This window comes from Halyomorpha halys, unplaced genomic scaffold (genome assembly GCF_000696795.3).
Source record: "Halyomorpha halys isolate HHAL.00 unplaced genomic scaffold, Hhal_1.1 Scaffold312.1, whole genome shotgun sequence".
Lineage (NCBI taxonomy): Eukaryota > Metazoa > Arthropoda > Insecta > Hemiptera > Pentatomidae > Halyomorpha > Halyomorpha halys.
In genome coordinates this window covers 560,956-585,596 of record NW_027105402.1, presented here as the reverse complement: position 1 = coordinate 585,596, position 24,641 = coordinate 560,956, and the positions used below count along the sequence as shown (strand labels likewise).

The 24,641-nt window shown below is 28.8% G+C and overlaps 4 protein-coding genes across 14 annotated transcripts in view; 2 read left to right on the top strand and 2 right to left on the bottom strand.

Annotated features, from left to right (window-relative positions):
* Nucleotides 1-15,473, bottom strand: part of Mrgn1 (Mahogunin ring finger 1) — a 34,491-nt gene extending 19,018 nt beyond the window's left edge. For 7 of the 10 annotated variants that reach the window (XM_014421299.3, XM_014421303.3, XM_014421300.3 and 4 more), the window contains exons 1-10: nt 9,921-10,126; nt 9,714-9,832; nt 9,402-9,634; nt 8,316-8,503; nt 6,409-6,566; nt 5,029-5,268; nt 2,680-2,756; nt 1,971-2,049; nt 1,735-1,887; nt 804-933 (exon numbers count right to left, since the gene is read on the bottom strand). In XM_014421299.3, the coding sequence (XP_014276785.1) occupies nt 804-933; nt 1,735-1,887; nt 1,971-2,049; nt 2,680-2,756; nt 5,029-5,268; nt 6,409-6,566; nt 8,316-8,503; nt 9,402-9,634; nt 9,714-9,832; nt 9,921-10,008 (1,465 nt within the window). In that variant the 5' untranslated portion in view covers nt 10,009-10,126. Of the gene's footprint in view, nt 1-2; nt 934-1,734; nt 1,888-1,970; nt 2,050-2,679; nt 2,757-5,028; nt 5,269-6,408; nt 6,567-8,315; nt 8,504-9,401; nt 9,635-9,713; nt 9,833-9,920; nt 10,129-13,212; nt 13,292-15,352 lie in introns of those variants that run through there. The other 3 variants (XM_067050955.1, XR_010844410.1, XM_014421298.2) reach the window with 3 other exon arrangements.
* Nucleotides 10,300-11,086, top strand: MED9 (mediator complex subunit 9). Its single transcript, XM_014421311.3, has 3 exons — nt 10,300-10,497; nt 10,575-10,680; nt 10,798-11,086. Exons 1-3 carry the CDS (start codon nt 10,385-10,387, stop codon nt 10,936-10,938), a joined length of 360 nt encoding a protein of 119 aa, XP_014276797.1. The 5' UTR covers nt 10,300-10,384; the 3' UTR covers nt 10,939-11,086.
* On the top strand, nt 11,066-12,665 carry LOC106681135 (protein YIPF3-like). The gene has a single exon (XM_014421306.2). It carries the CDS (start codon nt 11,247-11,249, stop codon nt 11,901-11,903), a length of 657 nt encoding a protein of 218 aa, XP_014276792.1. The 5' UTR covers nt 11,066-11,246; the 3' UTR covers nt 11,904-12,665.
* Nucleotides 14,937-24,641, bottom strand: part of GTPBP1 (GTP-binding protein 1) — a 17,864-nt gene continuing 8,159 nt past the window's right edge. The window contains exons 5-13 of one of the 2 annotated variants that reach the window (XM_014421296.3): nt 24,201-24,379; nt 23,824-23,987; nt 23,510-23,748; nt 23,193-23,337; nt 21,181-21,363; nt 20,370-20,505; nt 18,238-18,494; nt 16,986-17,188; nt 14,937-15,473 (exon numbers count right to left, since the gene is read on the bottom strand). In XM_014421296.3, the coding sequence (XP_014276782.1) occupies nt 15,473; nt 16,986-17,188; nt 18,238-18,494; nt 20,370-20,505; nt 21,181-21,363; nt 23,193-23,337; nt 23,510-23,748; nt 23,824-23,987; nt 24,201-24,379 (1,507 nt within the window). In that variant the 3' untranslated portion in view covers nt 14,937-15,472. The remainder of the gene's footprint in view (nt 15,474-16,985; nt 17,189-18,237; nt 18,495-20,369; nt 20,506-21,180; nt 21,364-23,192; nt 23,338-23,509; nt 23,749-23,823; nt 23,988-24,200; nt 24,380-24,641) is intronic. The other variant, XM_014421297.3, reaches the window with a different exon arrangement.

Here is a 24,641-nt window from a genome sequence, read left to right as displayed (position 1 = left end):
ACATTCTTCTAGGGTGTCATGTCCTCTCCTCTCCGTGGAACCCAATCCATGACTAGGTTCAGTCTGACATTTTCTTTACATGCCTATAACATCTTAAGCATCATGCCCTGATCCCTTCATTTACTGATGTACCCATATCCATCCTCTGGCGAATACTTCATTCCTTAATTTATTAATTGCTATATAATTATTAATACTGCAATTTATTATTCAAGTATTCAAAGATATAGTATTAATTCAGCAACATAGTGTAATTTTGTTCCTAACTCTCATAATAAGAGAATGATATTTAACATCACCTCCTCAAATTTATACATCACAAACAATATCCACAGTTTATTTAGTTTAATATCCATGGATTATTTAGTTAATCCTTTATCAAGGTAACCAAGTTCCATGAAAAAATACAAGTTTTGGTGACAACTCAAGACATTGATAAATCAGTATAGTTGGTCCTTGTATCCAAACTAATAAAATCTTGATAAACAATAACAAAACCATCCTAATGTGTGTGAATTGATACTGTTTTCATCTTGGTGGCTCAAATGACCTAATAATTAATGACTTCGAACTTCATTTACTTTTAAAAGTTAGTAATAATTTTATTTTGATTTTAAATGCAATATATAGTTCTCCTACCTAGGGAATAGGGTTTTGGACTGTGAGGGAGCTTAAATTTTAATTTTTCTAAAAATTTACTAAGCAATATAAAAAAATATAGAAATATCCCGCAAATAAACCATGAACATATTTCTGAGGAGATATTTCAACAGTCGGTTATTTTTGTAATTAACTAAGTAAACCTTGGGATGAAGGGCTCTGATCGGAAACTGGAGAATGGCTAGGGCTCCCTTCGTCCTTGCTTTCCTTCCTTGTTCCACTCAATAAAGGAGACATTTTTTCAGCTTCACTATCCATGTCTTCTTCACATGCCTGAAAACAAGTTACAATAGTTTAATCATCATATAAAATGAATTTCTAATAATGTTTTTGATCAGTAATTAACATAGAAGAATGAATTAAATCTGAGAGACATTAAAATGATAAAATCTAATATTTTATAATTAACATTTTCCTAGTAAGTAATTTATCTCTATTACACTTTAGTAATTAACCAACTGTTTACGCACATAAAAATTTTAATTTTTGTAATCATTTTTGTCTATGCTGAAAGATTGAAAGTTTTTATTTTTTTTTTATGTAAAATTATTACATACTTAAGTAAAAGATGGAATCATGCAGAAACTGGCAATTATGTACAGCAATATGAGAATCCTTTAAATAATTGGACTTTGTACGCAACCACCAGCTCTAGACAAAATCGAAAAATTCCTATGAAGATACAGCATATAACAGTAAGATGTTTCTCTAGGCAAACTTGTAGAAATAGATGGAAGGAAAGGATTAGTTAAAGATAGTTAACTAAAAGCTGATGCTACTACTAGCTTTAGTAGAAGATGTAAATATGCTCATTCCTACAAAGCAGTCACTGAAGTTATTAAGAGCCAAGCAAAGGGAACCAGTGCACCTAAATGGTTAACACAGAGAAGTAATATAATAAGCTGAAGATATGATGAAATCTGGTCCCAACGGGAAGTTAGACTAATATTATAGGAAACTTACAGGTTAAAAATATTAATACTTAAAAAAAAAATAAATAAATAAATTAAATTGTGGGTAAGCATTTTCATTTTGCTTTTAAATAACAAACCTCTTTTGCAGACACAACCTTACCTCATCTTGGACATTGGAAGTCTCACTAACAGTTCGAACAGTATCTTTATGCTTGTTCTTATCTCTCCATCTGGGAGATAACACAGGAGACTTTCCTTTTTCTTTTGGACTGGAAGCTTCTTTTTCCCTGGCCAAAAGAACTGACATTCGAACCTGAAATAATGATTAGTAAAACATTATTACTTTCTAACAATTTTGAATTATTATATTTAACCAACATATTTAAATTATTAAACCTCAGGAGTAGGAGGGTCTCTTTCATAATCTGGGCTCCCCACCATTTTGGAAGACTTAGGAGTTCTTTCTAAACTTGACCTGGATAAGGAAAAAACAAGAATAAAATTAAATATAAATTTAAAATTGCACTTCTAAGTAATAAATAAATGATAACTGCTCAAGAATAATTGTATGCACCTTCATAGCAATATTTATCAAATCAACTCTTGAAATCTATTGATTGTATCGTCGGCTTGAGACATTTCATAGAATAAATAGTTTATAAAGTATTTAATAATGGGATGTGAAACGTTATTGCAAGAGACAAATTTTTAACTGCAAACAAAGAATATAAAATATTCATTGCTAGTAATAGACTATAAACTGATAAAAGTCAAGCTCGAGTAGTGATCGTTGAACAATCATGCTATTCTGTAAATAAAATATTTGATTCATTCGGAAAAAGTTTTATTCTGAAGGATTCAATTATAATTTTATAGTAGAGGTTAAAATAGTCTCAACACCAAATTACTTTAATAATTAATTATGTTTTAGTTTATTAACTAAAAAATAATTAACACTTTTCATTATTGTTATGTTATTAAAGTTGACCTTTCTATATCCTCCAAATAAATTTAGTATTCATTCATATAAAACTAGTATTATTAAATAAAATTTCCATTCTTTAATCAATTATCAGTTATGAAACAACTTTACTAAGATACTTGCCTCACTGTTGCAGGCCCATTCAAAGCTTCTATGAGAGAAACTCCTTCGTAACCTGGTGGTATATTTTCACAGCTACCCTAAATATAATCAATAAAAAATTAATCTATTTTTTTTTTATTAATGTGATATAATGTTAAAGTAATTTTTTTTTTTTATTAAAGTGATATTATATATTATAAGATTTCATTTATGTTGATATTATATTAAACACTAATTTGGTTAATATAATATTTGTATTAGTATTTAAACCGATAATTTAATTCTTATCATACATAGAGTAAGGATTAAAAAAAATAACAGATAGATGCAAATACTACTGCTCACAAATGGACTGACTAGATCAGCTACCAAAGGGCTAGTAGATGGTGTAAATAGCGTGTCAATTAACCTGAGTTTCTCACGGCCTTCATTTAAGTTAGAGACTGGCAGGTGAGTTGAGAACTGAATGAATCAAAGAGTAGATTCCTCTTTAAAAAGTTGTGCACTCAAGGGGTTCATATGAAAGCATCATGGTTCACTTGGAGTTGGTCAATACTCTATTCAGGAGAGTCGGAGTAGGGGCTTATTTTATTAAGGACTAATATTTGGCACTACTAAGTTGTTTGACTTTTATTTTAAGATAATTTAAAAAAAAAATCAAAATAATAATAGTACTTAAGCTTAATTACTTTATAACAATATAAACAAAAAAAAAACAAGGAGAGCAAGTAAATGAGTAACCGTGGCCTTTGAGGAATAGAATAAGGATTCTGTAAACATAGTTGAAGGAAGAAATGGAGTGATTTTATTTATTGCATAAGATAAATTAAATTATGAGGAGAAGATAACAAAATCTTATTTATTTGTGCCGACGTTTCAGTTTTTAAATTTCCTGAATTTCAGGCCTTCATTAGAGGTGCTCCAGCAGAGTTTCTGACTTGAGTCAAACCATTTATGTTTTTTTATTTATTTATTTTACTTTTGGACAATTGAAGATAAACATCAGAGATGATTGAAACCAGGTGTTTTATTTTCAAGTATTAATTTATTAAAATGTATTTCTAAAATTAATTTGTGTGTATAGTTTACTTTTTGCTCTATTTAAAAACAAATGTTTTTAGCTAAAAACCATAAGGTTTTTTATAACAAAAAGTTCTTTTTTTTTTTAATTAAAAAAAAAAAAAAGGAATATGGTAAAAAGAATTGTTCAAAAGAACCTATGAATCTATTAAGTTAAAACTTCCTATCTTTAATTTGTGCTACAATAAGCCTATAGTCTTTTAAATGCATAAGCCCTGCTGTCAGTTGTTGGATGGCCTTATGAAAAAGGGGTTACCTGAAGAGACCAAACATACATCTTTATTCCAATGTCTACCAAGTTGACGTTACAAAGAACCTTCTCACCTAAACCTAAACCCTTGAAATTAAATAATTAGTGCTCTTAAAAATCCTTTCCCTAAATGAAAGGGCCATCTAAACTAGACAAAAGGCTGTAAACTGGACCTCCGTGAACAGACTAGAAACAAAGATTTAAAATAAAATGTTTGAGAAGTTTTTCTGTATTGGAAACTACTATTTTTTCTTAAAAAGGCATACAATCTAAAATATATTAGGATGTGCTGGAAGATTAGAAATTCAGCTTCGCAATAGCTGTAGTAACAATGGAGTTGAATAAAATTATGAGGAGTAATGAACACAAGGGAGTGGAAACACGAGACATTGGTAGAAAACTATCCTCCAAAAATCAAGTACAAAAAATTCTAATTTTTGCTTTATAAGAAAATTCATATTTAAGGGTTTCAAAAGATGATAAAAATCTTACATGATTTTTCCAAAAAAAATTGTTTTCGGTCTACTTTACTGGAATGCCTATTGGGTTTCATAATTTTATATACTGTTAAACCCATTCAATACAAACACCAATGTTTTATTTTTATTCCGCAGTCAAAGTTCTAAAATCGATTGGTATATAATAACCATTGATCACATACAGAGCAAAGCTGGAATATAATAATATAAACAATTTCTAGAAAGATATACAATTTTTTTCTTAGTTTCTAGGATGCACTGAAAAGAAACCTCAGACATGTGTTTAATATTTTTCCCAAAAAAGTTTTATTGAAATCTGCGTTCCCACATCTGTAGTCTCCCCTTGTAAGAAATATGTCCGTCTATTAATTAAAGCGTAACACATGATAATGCCATCAATAACACCTTAAACATTTGTACATTATAATTAAATATATATAAATCATAATTAAATTTCCTTTTGGATATTTTACTAAAATAGATATTACAACATTTTGTACTGTGCTAGAGAAAATAATTCTAGAGACCTTCATTTTTTTTTTTAAACAAAGATTTACTTACATCATGTGGTAGAGCAGGAGGAGGATGAGAAGATCCTGATTTTTGCAAAGCCCTTATCTGTAATAATGCTCTAAATGGAGCCCTGCATATCGGACAGTTATTGGCTTGGTATCTTAATGAGTCAGCACAAGAGTTACACAAACAAAGATGTCTACAGGGTAAAATCAGAGTATCTCTAACATCACACATACAAATAACACATTCCGCTCCATTGTCTTCGGTTTCTACATCACTTGCTCCCTATAGGAATAATAAATATTAAATATAGTAAACCAAGATGGCTTGCACAGGTGAAACATTTGCAACATAATGATAAATGTGGTAAAGACAAAACAGCCTACTTTGATTTAATAAATATTATTATTAACAATAAACCATATATAAGATAGAAATCGTGGACATTGATAATGCCATAGAAATTGTTTATTGAAGATTTAATACATGGAGAAGTTGGTCCATTGGTGGAGTGGTATGTGAAGAAAAAACACTAAATAAATATTAATTAAAAATATATAAATAAATAAAACTTATTAAAAGTGTACATTACATGATTTATATAAAAATGAATATAAATAAGTAAAACTTATTTTATTTTTTAGTATTCTTCCCTGCACCGACTAACTCTTATTTAGAAAATAATGGTATTCTAATGCACCACTATTATCTTAATAAACTTTTCATATGGGCCCTTTTAGCTTATAGTTATTCAAGCAACCTTAGAGCTGGGGTTCCCAAATTGGGTGTCACATCACCCTATGGTGTCCCAGATATATGCCAGGGGTGCTGCATGCGAATGCCACTTTCTCAAAATATTACAATAAAAGAAAAGAAAAGAAAATTAAAATAGCTAATTACTTTGCGTTGTTTTTACATCTTTTCTTACATACGCAACCCACTATAAGAACAATTGGATGATAAATTTTTTGTACCTTGACAAGATTGGCAACATTTGTTTTAGCTCAAGGAGGATGCCACAATGATAAATACTTGAGAGCCACAGCCTTAGAGGAACTTGAAATATTTATTTAATTTTTTAATTTTTTTTATTTATTAAGTTTGACATCCTTATACAGTCAAAATTTATCTTTTATTTAAAGTGAGAAGAAAAATAATTGTTTAATGGCTTTACCAAAAGATGAAGAACAATCTTTATAGGTCAGGTATAGCTTAAGGATTTAATGCTCATTCTTGGTTTTAGAATATAGTTATTTGTATTACGTCATGTTCTGAATCAATTGTTTTTCCACTTATTTAGGCCAAAAAACTATTTGTTTTTGGTATTAAGCGTACAAAACGTTGAAATCTTATTATATTCATTAAAATAGTTTTAGTCAGCTCTATGAATTTAGAAACAAAAGTCTTAAAAACAGATTTACTAACCTTCACACTTTCAATATTTTTATTTTCAATGCCATATATCTCCTGTAACAAATAACATAACCCATCGACAAACAACTTTTGCTTTAGAGCTTTTAAAACATAAGTTCCATCTGAATGACGCTCAACAACTGATATACAAGTGTGGGACTGTTTCGAATCTGAAATATAAAATATATGAAATAATTAACTCAACAAATCATTATAGAAATGGAAACATGAGCAACATTTAGTGCTGCGTAATTACACAATTTTAATTTTGACTTCAAAAATGTTTTTATTAAATTAGTAAATTTAATTCTACAATGTGTTAAGGAAGGTAATTATTCAGATGTCAATATAAAATATTGATCCTCGAAATATCCAGAATCTTGTATAAAATTTGTTTTTTAAATAAATAAAATAGGGAGGAAGACTGGCATAGGGTTATAACATGTAACAATTCCATCACGTGGTCCCATCACACATCCAAGGAATCTGGTCAGTATTAGTTATCAGGTCAGGAGGCAAAGAAAGCAGCCCTATCACCTGACTCAGGGACGATAATTCCTTTAAATGTTTATTATCACATCTTTTGCACAAGTATCAGTGTAGATGTAGTGTTCCATGTTGTAAGCACATGTTTTAGGTTTTTGTTGAATTTGGTTTTATAGCAACTTGAAGATGGGGGATATTCCTGAAACGTTGTTGTTGATTAAATGAAATAAATTATTATAATTAAATAAGGAAGATTTGTGTCATTCACCAAATTCAATTTAATTCCAGAAACTCTTCCAGTAGAAGATTATTAATTTCTGAATTTTAGGTTTCTCAACTAACCAAATATCAGCTTAACTGTGAAAATAGAAAAAAAAACAAACAAAATTTTAAACATTTGTTTAGTTATTTGCTTATAACTACAAAACTCAGCATTTCTTGAATACTAGCACTCTATATTGAAGTAAAGCAGACAAAATTTCCTACAAAACAAATATTTGTTATTTCATTTTTAGATTCTTTTTATAATGAATTTTGTCTTTGTATAGAATGTTAATGTTCGAGAAGTGCAAAGTTTTCTTGTTATAAGCAAAAAATTCCAAAATTCTGTCTTTTTTTCCTATTTTCATTGCTAAGACAGAGGACAGAGGACTAAACAGTCCAATTTAGCCCTTGAAGGTTCAGAAGTACAATAAGAAGAACCAGAATACAGGTTGGGGAACAGTATTTAACAGATCTGCCATGAGTAAGCAGATTGAGAAATTCCTTCCAATGGGTCTGGAAGTGAATTAGGCAAAAACAAAATACATGTATGCTGACTCTCAGCTGGATAGGAAGGATTCATCAAACTTCTTTGGCCAGAGGTTATTTATTTGAAAAGACTGAGTTTATTAATCTTGGTTCACAAGTGAACTCAAATGACAACCAACATACAATCATATCTGTAAAAAAATGTTATTTTGGTCTAAAAAAGCATTTGAGGAGTAGGAAAATCACTCAGACCTGTGAAGTCCAAATCTATAAGACTCTGGTAAGGGCAGTGCTTATTTCTGCCCCTGAATGTTGGACATTATCCAGTATACAGGACTTTCATCTTCAAAAATTTTAAATGAAAATACTATGAAAAAGTTTTGGCTCACTTTATGCAAGTGGAACCTATAGAATATGTAAAAATGGCATAATAATAGGACTGAACAGAACGGGTAGGTATTCAATTGTAAAAGAATGAGAAAACCGATGTCAACGAGATGCAAGATCCATCCACGATTGGAAAGTGGCAGCAATTAGTAGAAAGGGCAGGGTGACCAAAATACAGGAAACCTTCATTCTTCAAGAGTTGTAATGCCATACATGATGATGAAGAATTATGAGGAAGAAATTGAAAAAAAGTAAAAGTTTTTCAAAAATAATTATAAAATACATAAAAAGATCACCTTCTGATCCTTCCTGAGCAACACAGTGAATTGCAATTGGTATTATTTCTTTCTCTGGGTAAAATAATAATTCTTCTTCTGTGTATTTACTCGGGTCAAAAATGACAGAAGGCTGTGAGAATAGCTGATTTGCTCCTTTTTTATAATGAAAAGTTTCTGATGTCATTGAGGGGTCTTTTGATGTATATCTAAACATAAAAAATGTATCATTAACAAACAGTAGATTTACAGAATATTAATCTACAACAATAAAGAATATTGAAAAACAGCAAAATTAGTTAGAGGCCTATCTTAGTTACTAATATAAAAACTGAACTGACCGATGAACTGATTTATCAAAAAATATGTTATATTATTTTGGACCCTTACTTCAACAGTCTTCATTCTGTTTTTAAAAAAGAAATAGTTACAACAAAAAAAGATAATAATACTATTCAGATATAAAACATTAAAAAATCGACTTTTTTAAATGAACTAGCAAAAAAATTAAAAATGAAATTCGTTGAATTCAATCATAAACACTTTGTCATTTACTCATTGTGTTCATGAAACAGGCATGCAAGTATAAATCAATTTAATGTGGATGAAACTGCTGGGTAACAATTGTCTGAAATAATACAAAAACAAAACACAGTACAATTGCAGGTAGTATGAGAGGATTTCTTCTTTTTAAAAAATCATTTTTATTTATTTAAATTTGTTTTTAATGAAAATATTATATTGGTCAGATATTAAAACACATCTACAATAATTAGCAACTTTTTGCTACATGTTGTTAGGGAAATTAGCTGTTTTTGGTGGGTTGTAAGGAAGGGGTCATAATGCAGGAGTATGATTGCTAATTCTACGATTTCAAATATAGATATAATTAACAAGTACCAAAAGCAATAATTATTTAAATCATAACAATAAGCTACATATTAAACAAGATTAATATGCATAGTGTAGAATAGTAGCACTGGTAAATGATCTTGTTATCTTTAAATATTGAATTATCTTATGTCGGTATAGATAGATACATAACTGATTAAATATATTAAAATAAAACAATAGAACAGGAGTCATAAACAAGTAATTAAGACTTACACAAGGCCATTAACAGCAATTTCTTCAGTGGCAAAATAATAAATAGTAATAGAGGTCCTAGCATCGCAATCAAATATAAACTCTATATTGTACTGAGATGGTTTAATGATGTCGCCTTCATTCTTCGCTCCAAGTGACATTGTTTTAACAAGTCTTAAAGATTCTTTCCGAATATTAACGAGACTTTTCAAAGTTTTAGTAGGTTCGTTAGCTGGAGGAGGAGGATAAGGGAACTGAAAAAAAAAATCAGCAATTCGTTGAATGGTGATCAAAATATATGTAAATAGTTAGAAGAAAAAAATTATTTATTACTGGAGTAGGTCTACTTCCAAGAAAGTTCAAATCAGCATTCTCCCCAAATAAGTATGCTTCTGGTTGTGGTGTATCAAATCTTTCACCACCCATAATAAAGTGGCTACCAAAATAGTTACCTAAAAAATATAATTGAAAAGAAGCCAAAAATTTATAAGTAGAAATAAACGATGAGAAAAAATGTCAATCTAAAGTTGTAACACTGACCAGATTTGGGAGGATATTTATAAGCATGATTAGAAACTATGTCTACTTCTTCAACACCAGCATTTTGACGACTAGTTAAAGCACCCATAGCAACAGCTCAAATGAACCACTTTTCTCTTTCAATTTCCACCAAACTGACAAAACATATCACCCGTCTGTTTACGTCTCTGTCTTATTTGACAGCTCTGGAGTGGGTTACTTAATCAGAATTATTACGATTTTTTAAAAAATTGATTCTTAAATAAGGAGATTGAACAAATATTTTAAATAAACTATTCTCTTAAGTGTAATGTTTTTAAATAAAATTATAAAGCTATGGAGGTAAAATAAAATAAGTGTAGTATTAGAAGTAAGTTGGTTGGTAAGGCTGTGTACTTCTCAAATCGAAAATTGTGCTCATAAAAACAGTGAACAGGTTATTTCAGTTGTTCTAAGTTGTTGGTTATAAATGATGGAAAATAGAAATGGAGTCTTCTCATGAAAATCAGGACCAGCACGCAAACGATTTGCCAGCTCGTTTATCAGTGGAAGACGTGGATGTAGATTTTTTACCAATTATTTATGATATAATAAGAGGGTAGGCGACGTCATGTGTGATATAAGTCTATTTATAGTTGACTTTAATTATAATCTTATCATATGTTGTTATTGTAGGTTAGAAAAAGATCCTCACGAGTCAAGCCAAAAACCAAGTCACTCTCAAGACATCAGCCAGAAAGTTTTGGAATTACATAAAAAATTGGAACTAGCTAAGGAACAGGTAGGAACATGGTTACTTATTATATTTTAGTTGAACAATTAGTGGGGTTTTGTGTATGTCTTATGCATTTAATCATTTGACCCATTTTAATTAATGTCGGATTTTTGTGTGATTTAGATAAAGAGGTTGCCTGGTGTTGAATACAGTAAAGAGCAGCAGTTGGATAAATTGGAAGCTCTTCGAACTCAGCTTAAATTGAAGCGTGATTTATTATTAAAGTATAGAACAATGTGTACTTTTGACATCCCTAAGGCTTAGACTCTGAAAATGGTTTGGAGATTTATCACCAGGTTTTTAATGAATGAAAGAGTTATTGATAAATTGGCTGAATCGTATCCAATTCGTAGAACTGCGCAGTGGGTTGTATACTTCATTAATAAAACTAGAGCAGTTGAAGGTGATAAATTTCCCAACTTGAAAAACCAAGCAGCCTTTAAAAGACTTGGTCAGCAGTTAGAAGCTAGATTAAAGAAAGTGAAAGAAAATTTGGAAGAGAAGTCGAAGAAGTATTAAATGATGTTAACATAATGTAGATTATTTTATATGTGTATAGATCTATATAAATAATGAATAATCACTCAGTTATATTTATTGAACACCCTGAAGTAGAGTATGAAAGACTTAATAGGCCAGAAACTATTTATAAGAAAAATAAGTTAGTGGCTTATTTTTTAGTTTCTCCTTTAGAGCTTCCTCAAAGAATATTATCTTCATTTATTCCACCTATTTTTGGCAATAATTCAAAGAAGGTGTATGTTGATCTTGTTGGTCCTTTAATAGCCCTTATTTTATTGGCAAGTATTCTACAGTATGGACATGCCAATAAACTCCCAAAAGCCTTAATTCTCACCTCTCCCACTATTGCTTTACTCTATTATATTACATTTGTACCCATAGCTTGTCTTATAGCAGCCAAAGTAGGTAATGCAAATCTTAGTCCACCTAAAATACTGGCACTACTGGGCTATGGTTTGTATGGACACTTGTTCACTGTGATTATATCTTTGCTTTTTGGTCTGAGTAACGGTTTATTTTTCACTGTAATGGTTTTATTAGGTGGTACAAGTTGTTTTAAAATAGTATTAGTTCTTCTACTTACTATCCCTAAACCTGTTTGTAGACTATTAATATGCAGTTTAGTTAGCATTTTCCATCTTCTTTTTCTTGTTTTTATCCACTTTGCTTACATGCATAAAACGTTTGTATATGGAATAAATTCCTGATTATTATTTAGTTCACAGTAATCAAATTTTCAAAAATCAAAGAAACAACTTTTCTGAATCCATTATTTTATTTTTATGAGCTGCTTTTCATATTTATGTAACCCAGTGAGATATGTTGCTGAAAAGTAATTTTTAGTGAGGATAAAACTATATTTCACAAATTATAAAAATGCAGCATCAATTATATGATATGAAAATTTTTACTACTAATACTAAAATGATTGCCTTAACTATTTACCTCAGGGATTATTATTGCCTAAGCAATAGTGAAAAGACATGGCATGTGTTTATAGCAATTTTACCTGTATATAGTGATTTGTCTTGTTATTAGCAATTCAGAAAATAATGGCCATTGAATTTAATAATTCTAGCTAGTAAAACATTTTAAATTAACATAGTTTTTCAATATTGAATATTGAAAGTAATTCATTCATTCTTAAGTGTAATTTATTGTGTTTACAGCCATCAATGGTTTCATTATCTATTATTTATACTTAGTAAAAATAACCATTTTTCTAAACTTACATGGGCCTTATAAAATTAGAAAATTATTAGATTAGTAAAAAGTTCTTTCACTTGTTAAAATTTTTATATTTATACATTTTGTAATTTTTTGTGTATAGTTATGCGCTGCTGCTAAAATGTAAGATCAGCTATGCATTGAAATAATGAATTTTAATCTCAACTTACTAGCTGAGGATTCATTATGCATATCTGAAATATTTATAAATAAAATATTTATCACGCACACTTAGTGTTTTATATGTTAGATTTATTTAAAAACTAGAGTTTCTAATCACAATTTTAAAATATCTAGTCACCAAATGTATCCTAGATTATTGAAGTCAAGGTTCATGTATTTTGTTGGTAGTAATTATCAAATGTAATAATTTTTATTCCAAAGGAATCATGAAATGAATTATGATTAGGAATTTTCTTTTTTCGTTGCTACTATATTTGCAAAATATAAAAATTGTTTCAAGAAAGTTAAGACTGCATCAAGCAATTCTTGTATAACATAATATGCATGAGATATTATGAAAATCTAATATCTTCCATCAGGCTACGATGGAAGGAGAAATACTAAAGAGAAAATAATATATATACATCAACATAAATTAATTTTATTAAGCTTTTATAAAATGTTTGTTGTATTAGTTTAATTCCACAAATTTTTGTTGTATCATTAAATTTTCTTATTGTTATCATCTTCAATGATTAATAATGATAATAAAAAATAAAAGTTATTTACCTTTAGAATGAATTCATAATATATTAAAAAAAATTAATTTAATATTTTGTTACTGACCTTTACTGTTATGATTCTAGAAAGAATCTGGGATGCTTCATTGGAGGCATAATTGGGAAAGTTTGACATCATTTTCAATCTGAAATTATTAAAATCTACATTTTGGTTATAAAAAAAATGATATGTCTGAAACCATCTATTTTATTTTTATAAATATTAAAATTGTTTTAATAAAAGAATGAGTGAAATTGGTTAAATGTACTACTACTGCTATGTAATTTGCTAGAAAAGTCAAGTTCTGTTACTTCTCTTTTAACGATTTTCCTTTCAACCTATAATGTCATTTTCAAGAGAGAAATAAATTGGATTTTTTGTAAAACATCCCAATAAATTCTACAGACTTTACTAGTACCTTTTGATTTTTTTTTTTTGTAAAAGAGTAATAAATGAAAACTTAGTTTAAAACATAAATAGCATCAGAAAAATTACCATCATACCAAATGGCTGTTTTTAATCCATGTCTGTTAGTATAAATAGCTAAAGTTAATTGTGTTGAAAGAAAATTTTATTGTAAATTATATTTAAATAGGTTTATGATAATTGTTTTTTTCGTCCTTTGGAATTTTTCTGTTGTTTCTCTATCATCCTGCATTGATTTATATTCCTTTAATAATTTTGTGTGTCAACACTTCACAATTTAAACAAATATTATCTTATTTGGGCCCCTTCAAGACCTTCATTTGACATTCTATGATCAAATGGATTAGTAAACACATTTGTATGTATAAAGGCTTAAGAGAGATTTCCATGTCTAAAAAAAGTCAAGGAGATCTATAGGTGGCATGATTCATTAGTGAAGCCGTAAAAATTTCCAATATATGAAAGAGAATAATACCAAATTCAATTGTTCAATGATCAAAAATTAGCATAGTATGAAGTCTTCTTTTCAACATTTATGTTAATATAATGGATAGGGATTGTTAAAATAATTCTAAATTTCTGGTGGTACATATAATAGTTATTTATTATGTACTTGGATTTTTTCAGATATAAAAACGAGCTACATACATCAATTTTTTTAAGAACATGATAAACTTTTAAAATTAGAAAAATTACTGTCTAAATTGGATATCAAAATAAATATACTTTTTTTTTCCAATCTTCAATGTAGAATTTAATTTAAATGTAATAAAACTGGATAGTGATTTTCCTAAAAGTTCATAAGATTTTTCAAAACTAAAATTGTAGTGCTCGGTTAGATGAGGTGCAAGTAGTGCCGAGCTAGGAAATAACCACCAATGTCTAGAGCAGAATAACGCCTATTAGCGTAATTTTCTTAACCAACAGAATATAGTTTACAGATTCCTCAGCCATTATTATTTATCTAGGAAATGTATCTTACGATAATAGAGACGATGATGTAGAAAAGGGGTTAAATATCCAAATGAAAAGCTTAAGGAATGTATTAATTTTTTGTTTTTAATGAATAACATATTATTCATATTTATTACTCTTAGTAAGTTTGTATCATCTTTTCCACACTATTTACCTAGTGGAACAAAACACTGTACCAGAGATAAAAATATTTTTCAAAATTTCAGCACAGGCCTCCTTTTCAACTGCATAACCTTAATTTAGGAACATCAAATAAATTTATTATGACTTTTTAGCAATTGTATATAATATTCTGTAATTAACAAATCCTGTTCATAACATTCTAGAATCACCAAAAGAAATTCTATTTTATAATTAGGACAAGGGTAGATTAATTTATAAAAAAAGACTTATAATTAAAAATTTAATTTTTATATGTTTAAGAAAATTCATGTAACACTTTTTTGACACACTTATGCCAATAAATAAAATAAAAACAATAAAACAATTAGTTTTCTTTAATAATACATAAAATTATGGAGTATAGTTGTATCTCTTAAAACAATATACAAAGACGAACAATTCTTATAGTTACTATTTAATAATACAGGTTTTATAGCAAACTTTTTAACAAATAATATTTTTCTTAAGTAAATTTGTACAATTTAATGCCAATGAACTACTCACAAAAACAAGTAGAACTATTATAATTTAAAAAAATTAATATACATTATATCTAATAAAAACATATTTAAACATTTCTCGTATTATCACCTTAATAAAATATTAATAAAAAAAAAATAATAAGTTTCCAAGAAGACTATACCTGGTGAGAATTACAGAGGTAAAAAGATATAGTTATTTCTTCAATCCATTAAGTAGAACATTAAGAAGTGTTGATGATAATGTGCAATAGAAGTTATCAATCACCTTACTCCTTATTATTTCTGCAATTTTAAACAAATATATTAGTTTTGAATTTTTTTTTTCTGTATTTTTCATTAAAAGTTTTAGTAATAACCATTTAAATAAAGTAATATGTAATATTAATAAAATATAATATTTTTTGGAGAGTTACAGTAAAAATATCAGGTTAAAGAGGAAAATATTTATCACATAATTTGGATAACACATCCTGTTGCATTCGCTAGAGACTAAAATTTAAATTCAATTGATTAATAGAGATTAAAAAGAGAAACAAGAAAAACAAAATAGATCTGTTATTATTATTTAACAAAGTCTAGCAAATGTCATTTATTATTTTCATGAATTATAAATTTGGAATAATAAAAATGTTATTAGCTCTTTAAGAAAAAAAAAGATCTCATGAAATAATTTTAAAAAAAATTAGCTGTTGCTTTTTGTAACAGAAGTTCACATAAATTATTTTCTTGTATATCCATCAGGATTTTCACAATAGCATTAATTAAAGTCTTAAACAATTAACTATTAAGAGGAGTTTCGCTGTATTAATAAAATATAATAACATTAATATTACTAACAGCAGATTGAGTATTTTGAGCCTTCAATTGACAAAATTATTTTTAAGAAAATAAGAGAGTTAATCGAAAAATGCAAGGTTAAAGAGGAAAATATTTATCACACTATTTCGAAAAAATGTGCTGTTGCATTCAGCTGAGACTATAAAAGTTAAATTTGTTTGAGTCATAGAAATTATTTAGAGAAAAAAAAAAAGAAGATCCATAATTATTATTTAACAATGATCCTAAGTCTAGCAAACTAGTATTCAAAGTGATTATCAGCAGAAGATTGAAGTCAAATTTTGTCCTTAACACGTTTGTTGGCTAATTAATTATAAAATATAAAGTGCAGTTCAGTCACTGACGGATGACATTCTTAAAGGCTTTTGACAAAGGCCAGTGAGAGCAAAGCCAGTTGTGGCAGGTACAAATTTTTACCAGACCACTACAGACTGCGTTTCCCAGTGGAGACCACTTATATTTAGAATCTCCATTCAAGAAATATATAATATTAAGGGATGTTAAAATCAATTCACTTTTTGTCATTGATATTCTGAAAATTTTTACATCAAGGTTAAAATATAGGCATAATAACAAAGAAATAAAATATTAATACTATAAATTTTACAGTTAATATTTCTTTAATTACATAAAAGTTGAATATGTGTGTGTAGGTTCTTATCATTACTCTTCAGAAAATAATGGCCTGTATGTTATGACAACAATAAGGAGAGATTTAACAATAAAGATAGAAGAGGGCAGAGGTTGCAAGAAGTTGAACCAAATGGAATTAATTTCCTCAGAAATACCATAAACAATCAAATTAACTTTTAATACATTTATCTCTAAAATTTGTTTTTGTCTATGAATTTATGATGATGATGTTGTCTATTATGGACCAAATTGTCAAGATTAATCTTTAAAAAAATAACAGAATTCAATTTAAAGGATAAAAAAATCAGAAATGTAAAAGTCTACCAATTAGAAGGTATCTTGGTTGGAGTAAGTACTGTCCTCGCAGGCTGGTTCTGCTCGGCCAGTGGTTTGCCACTGCTCTGCCCTGATCGTCCCCTCCCACCTCGTCTTCCACGCCCTCTCTTTGTACAACCCTGGCCCGTTCGCTGAGGAGTGTTTTCTCGTTTGTCAGCTGCGCTGCCTTCGACCTCATGTTCAATGCTTCCCTACCAAGTGAATCAAAATACCAGTTTTTATAAGGAATAAGGCGCAAAGCAGCAACACAAATAATCAATGAATTTACAAATCTTTTAAAAAAAAAAAATTATTGTTTTTTTAATGTAAATAAAATGAGTAATGAGATACAAGAATATTCTAAAAGTTTATAAGACTAGTAAACAGTGCCTATAGTACAAGAGCTCGGTGGAAAAAAGTCAGTGATTTCATCCTGATTTTTGATTACTTTAATGAAAGCTACGAATAATTACTAGTAAAAATTGATGAGTCTGTCAAGTATAGTTTGAGGGAATAAAAAATGGGAGCTATTTCAAAATGTTAAAAACATTGATTTTTCTTTGAGAGCTGTTTTATCTTTTAAACTACCAGCTACATTAGAAAATCTAATAGAACATCATTTAAAGTAGAGTAAAGTTGCTAAAGTATAAGCCCTAATAGAGCTATTTGCGTTTAATAGTTCCTTAGATACACTATTTTTAATGGTTTCTGATGTTTAGTTTTTCATAAATACAAAAAATTTGTCCTAAGAACTAGAAATCAACATTATATAAATTTATTTTGTCATGTTAAGGTCTCCTCCCATACTCTCTATATATATTATTTTTTTTTTTTTAATGTTGAACTGTTACATTCGACATTTTTAAATTTAGTTATTTCTAATTGGCTGATGTAAATATGCAGATATTTTCTACAAAAGGAATGCTGATTTATGAGATTATGTGGAGGCTGCTATAAGTGAACGGTATAAATAAAAATACAACTATAGACTAAATTTAAATATTTAAAAATTCTTGAAAAATAACTCACATAATTATATACAAGAGATAAGAAATATAGATTATCAAGATTACTAAAAGCACATGACTAATTGGAATAAAAAATATTTTAATTGGTGTTAAAAATAATATATTTTTTATTGCACTCAGGAATCAATGGGGTGAGTGAAAATATTCTTAAAACTTACTGAATAGAAACAGCTGTTTTTGTTTATTATAAATACATATTTACTCAACAAAATAATATATATCATATTAAGTACCTGCTGATGAGAAGAAAGCATTTTATGCTGTTTCAATGGCACTGATGTCGACAGCTTAGATCCAACAGAAGGGAATACTCGTAAAACATTGCCTACGGCTTTAGTCCTGCCCTCTCTGAACACTAGCCTCTGTCCAGGTTTTAAATATTCAGGATGTTTAATAAATCGGAAGTGAACAACTGCTTTATCACCAGTACGCAGGCACTCCTCTGACATTGAGAGAATTGAAGCTGTCTGGCGAATGCTCCCACAGTGTACTAAGAAATATAATTATAAATATATTTCTTTTTCGATAACTAAATTACTTCAGATATATAGAAAATAATACAGGTTCATAATGCTTATTTTTTATGACATTCAAAACCATTTTCTTTAATTAATTTAAAGTATATAACCATGCAGTTTAATAAAAAAAATTTCAAGGTTCAAGTGAAATTAAATAATATGTTGGTATATGTGAAATGTCTCATTTTTTTTACAAGAAAATATTTCTCTTCCTGTTTTCGTTGCTTTTTTTTTTTTCTGGGATAACCTCGTTTATAGTTGTAAAGTTGCCAGAGTCACATTTCAACAAAGGTGATTTTCTCATAAGTGTCCCTTTTTGTTGTTTTGAATTTGGACCAATATGAATTCCATTGATATTTGTATAATTTTTTTATACGAGTACAAACTTGGTAATAATGCTGAAAAAGCTGCACACAATATAAACCAGGCTTTTGGGAAGAATACTAGTCGAAGATAGAAAAGCTGTGTTGGTTTGAAAAATTTTGGTCTGGTGATTTTTCACAACAAAACAAACCACCCATCATATGCCCATCACTCATTAATTGGCATGGCCCATTATTTCTCAACGACGACGCTTGGTCGCATACATCACACAGAACAATTGCGAAATTAAATGAATTGAAATATGAAGTATTGCAGCACCTAGCCTATTCATCAGATCTCCAGCCAAACGACTTTCATGTTTTTAAACATTTGGATCTGTTTATATGGGCTAAACGGTATAAAAATAAAGACAGTCTGAAAAATTTGATATTTTAATTTATTGATTCTAAAGATCAGAATTGTATTAAGACAGGCATCTATGCTTTAAAGTCCCACAGGAAAAATTGTACTGAAGCGAATGGAACATATTTTGATTAAATAAACAGCTTGTGAAAAAATACATGCAGTTTTATATATTAACTTAAAAATCTGACATTTCATATGCACCAATCCTAATAGAACTTCCTCAAAAAGCTTTTATGCAGCTAATATATAATGTCAATAAAATTTTTTTGATCTATCCTATATCCTGGAAAAGGTAAATCGAACTCTGAAAAAGTCTGAACCTACTACTACCTGGTATTTAGACAATATAGCAGTACACTTGAACATTCATTAATGCACATGAGTGAACTGATATATTATTTGATCTAATTTGACTGAAAATGTTCTGAGGGTACAACCCTGAAATGTTGAATTTTTTATGTTGGAGACAGTAAAAGGAATCAAAACATAGGTTTTTCTTTACTAAATAGTTAATTTACATAGATAGACTTTCTACAAAATTTGAAAAGAAAAAATTCCTATAGTTCCCAAAGTTAATATAGCCCTGTATGAGCTTGAAAATCATCTGGAATAGTATTAATAAGGACTTTTCAAGAATATTTCTATACACCACCAACTTAATTGAAATTAAAATCAAATGTTTACAAAGCCAGGATAACCAATAATCAAAGATATATGATATACTTATTCACAGGTTCTCCTTCAATAAGATATCTGCTTCTTTATTAGGACCAAGCTAGCTAAAGGAAACTCTTAGGTTACTTTACCCACTCCTGAGTTGAAAATTTTCTTTACCAATTGGAAATAAATAGCTACATTACAAGGTTCAATTTTCCAAAACAAGATTCAAACTGCCTTATAATGAACTAAACTAAATTTTCAGATAACCCAGAATGAATACAAAGAAATACTCAAACATCATCCATAAGAAATTGTATAAGATTTATTCATCAAAATTTCTTTTGCTCTTGTCAGAATATAAATTTAGCAAATCTTTATACAAAACTATTGCAACTGATTAGCGTATCATAATTGGTACCATATTGTAAAGAGTAAATATAGATGTCCATTTTACATACCCATTGCTTGATATCTGGAACTGATAGTGGTAGGATGATGTAATACTAAGATTTCACCTTCGAACTCCCAACAGGCTGTAGGATTAAGAGCTGGCGAGACCATCACCATTCCTTTCCTTATTTGAGATCTTTTTATCTAAGAAGATTTAAATCACCTTGCATCAATATTAAGTAAATGCTTTACAATATTAAATTGTAATTAGTAATAACTAACTCCTAAATTGATTTTTAGCAAATAGTTGTTGAGAAATGGTACAAAAAGGATCAATAAAAAGGGGAATAGTGAATGTATATTCATATTCATACAGTGATTACTATATTTACAGATGTGGTTGTACTTTTAAAAATAATGATTTTTAATTCATGTTAAGTTATTTAAAAACCATATAAAACTATAAATATTCAATAACTAAATCCAAGTGACAAGGGAAACAGTTAAGAAACATATTATAACCTATTTTGACACCTTAAGAGCCATACTTGGAGAAGTAGCATGGTTAAGTTTTGTCTGGTTCCTCTCTGTGACCTGGCCATTAGAGGCTTGACAAGAAAATTTAAGTAATAGGAGTAATATTTTTAATAATTATGGATTATACAAAATTTCTGTCAAAACCATCTTAACTATTTTTTTTCAAAAAATCACAGACATTGAGTTATTGAGAGTCAACTGTATTAAAATGCTAACATACCATACATCAAGTGAAAAAAAAAAATAATCTCAAGAATATCTAAAATTTGTATGTAATGTGCTATATCAAAAATTAGATAAATAGACTGAAACAGATTTTCTTTATGTCACAAGGTTTTATACCTTTTTCAGCGCAAACGAAGCAGTTTGAGATGCACTGACTTGCCTCACAGCCATCCTTTTCCTATGTATACTTTTAACAGCAATAGGGATAAACTGACCAACAGGATCTGGTCCAAGCATTAATGTGTCATTGAGCCGAATAACACCTTTTAGAGTTGTTCCAGAAACAACTGTTCCAACACCCTAGAAATAAAGTAATGAAAGTAAGAAAATTGTAGAAAATATTAGGTGAACATAAATATAAAAAATATATCTCAGCGCATATTAACTATGGCCTGGATTCAATTTATTATTATTTTTTAACTAAAGACAAGAGTATTAACCATAACACACAACAAATAAAAATAATTATTTATTTAATCCAGATGTTTTGACACTGCAGTCCACTGCACACTACATGGCTACATTATAAAAGAACAAGATAAGGTTAAATGAGAAAAAATTGATGTAAAAGAAATGAAGAGAACGGTTGGTGATAGTTTCGATATCCACTGGTACAAAAGTTTTAAGTCAGCACATTAGCAATCTTGAGTCATAAACCACTATTCAAGAAAGAAGTGACAACAGGAATAGGCATGGGCAGTAAGGGGGATAAATAAAACAATAATTTAAACAAGAATACTAAGTTTGGTCTTTAAATTCAAGATTTGTTGAGAGAGTAGTCATCTGCTCCTGGTCTGAGATGTGTGAATCTTGCTTTTTCCTGCAGTTATTAAATGAATGAAAAGTCAGATTCGATTTTTAGTTATTCGAAAAGTTAGATGAGAGGACTTTGTCTCTGTGGCTGCTAGCTCGCTCTCACTGTGAGTCTTCATCAGAGAAAGAGGCATGAAACATTATTTTGTTTAATTATTCACACAGTAAAATTTTTGTTATTGTGATGATCCTGAATAGAATCTACAGCCCCAACCAAGCGCTCAGCTGAACCTGAACAAGCCAAGGGATAAAGTTTAATGTGATCGAACAATTCACGAAGGCCAATACAGAAACTCCATTTCAGCCCCTGAGAAAAACATTCTTAAAGAATTCAATTATTGGTCAGTAGACAAATTTAACTACCAAATAAAATTTCCAAAATTGGAGTAAGATCCAACTAAGTATTTTGATCAAGAAGGTTTAATAAAGTTTATCTCTTGAAGGTTTTAAACTTTTAAATCCTTTTTAAAATTAAATTATTTTTTAATTTTATATTTCTTTCAGAGCTATCATATTAAAAATTTGTACCATTCTTAAGTGTGATGTCAACAATGTCACTGATATTCCAAATGCCTATTAATAGGATTTTCGATAGTAACACAATCAATACTGTTGATAATATGAACTATTGAACTGTTTCCAATCCTACTGAAAAGCTGACATCTGAATGGTATGAAATGAGTATTGGAAATTAACTAACACAAACTGAAGAAGTATAATAAAACTAAATAGAGTAGGCAAGGTAAGGTACACATATTTAATAATAGTAATTTTGTTATTTTGTACTTTTGGCAAAGGCGTCATTAGAACAAACAAAAAATGACACCAAATCTTTAGGAATTCATATTTTTGCAAAGTTAATAGATTTAAACATGTTTATAGGTATTCAAAAGATTCTGACCAAGTATAAGGAGTTTACCTATTATTTGTAACTGTTATATAGAATTAAAATATTCAGGATAATGGTTTCCTTAAAATAAAAAGTAAAACTGGATAACTAAAATCCATTATTTCAGAACAGTTACTTAAAGCATAATTATTTTTCTCATTTGCTGCAATAATGTCTTAATTCAAAATTCATGATTTTTCATTTAAGTTTTAAATACTTTATTAATTTGTAGGGAAACTATACAAAAAAAAAAAAAAAAAAAAATGTAAAATTGGTCTTAAAAGCTAAAAAATTTGTAACTCAATAGATACATATATACTCTGAAATACATCTGTTCATGCCAATTTATTGACTTTACAATTAAAATTAAGTGCCAATCTATACTTAAAACATTTTAAATTAAATAAAACATGAAACAAATACTAACGGGTACAGAGTACGTGTCATCTATCTGAAATTCAGCAGGCTCAGAATCCTGACATGTCATTCTTGTTGTTAGTAAATTCAGGAACATTTTAAGTAGATCCAAGTTTTCACCATTAACATTTGATACTTGAAATATAGGGCACAGCCTTAAAAAAACATATATATTAAAATATTTAAAATTATTTTAATGTAAGTATACTATTAACATGAAATATATTAAAGTAAAAATGATTATTTTTATTAGCATATAATAAAAGCTATTACACCAAGTTAATTATGAATGCAAATAAAAACAAGTAATATAATAGATCAATAAACCTTTCAGAAACAAAGTTTGTTGCAGATATAATAACTTCATCTTTTGTTTTGACCATTATAGGCACTTTTCGGCAACCAGGAGACTTCAGCACCCTTGTCAAAAGTCGAAGAGTATCTTGAAGAACATTAGGAGGACACATGTCTATTTTAGTAACGACAACGAATACAGGCACTGAAAGAGCAAGTGCTAGGCCCAAATGTTCCTTAGTCATTCCAATAATCCCAGCATTTGCCCCAACCTAAAAATAAAATTAACTTGGTACTTTGTAATATTTAAAAAAAAAAAATTATTTAAATTCAAATTAATATAGTACCATTAACATTCCGAAATCAGGAGCATGACCAGTCATCCCGAAGACTGTGGTTTTAAGATATCTTTCATGCCCTGCAAGATCAATGAAAGTGATAACTTTTGAAGATCTTTCACAAATCTTTACCCAATCAAGTGACCCGTGTTCAGGTTTATTGACTACATTTCCTGTTAAATAAAGAAACATATACATAAATTACAGTATTTTAAGAACAAAAAAAAAAGAAGATTGAATAGGCGACAAGAGTATTAAGTCTAAAACATTCAAACTAGATTTATAGGCAACATTGTATAATTTGTTTATTAAAACCCAATACATTGATTGAGATATACTTAAAGTATATACAATATTTTCTTAACCAAATGTGATTACTACTTTACCTAGGCTGTCAAATCCAAGAATATCATTTCCTACGGAACTAGTTCTTCCAGATTCCATTTCATGTTTATGCCTGAACAGTTTCTGCCTAGCATGGCCCCTTCCATTATCCAATTCTCCATGTGTGAGCACACCAAGAAGAGTCGATTTACCAGCGTCAACATTTCCAACTACAGCTACTCTGTTGAAATTACATTAAATTAGGCTTCTAAGAAATAGAAAAAACAAGATAAGTAGTTTATTCCTTTTTCTAATAGAAAATGGTAAGTAAGTATCACTTAAAATTGAAGACAAGAAAAAACACACTAAACTTATACTCTGCAAATACCATTTTAGACTACTTTCAAAAATTATATTTCTTTAGAAACAGATATTGTAATTTATGAATGGAATATGGTCCGGGTGCGGTAAAAAAAAACTCAAATAGTAGATAATTATACTAT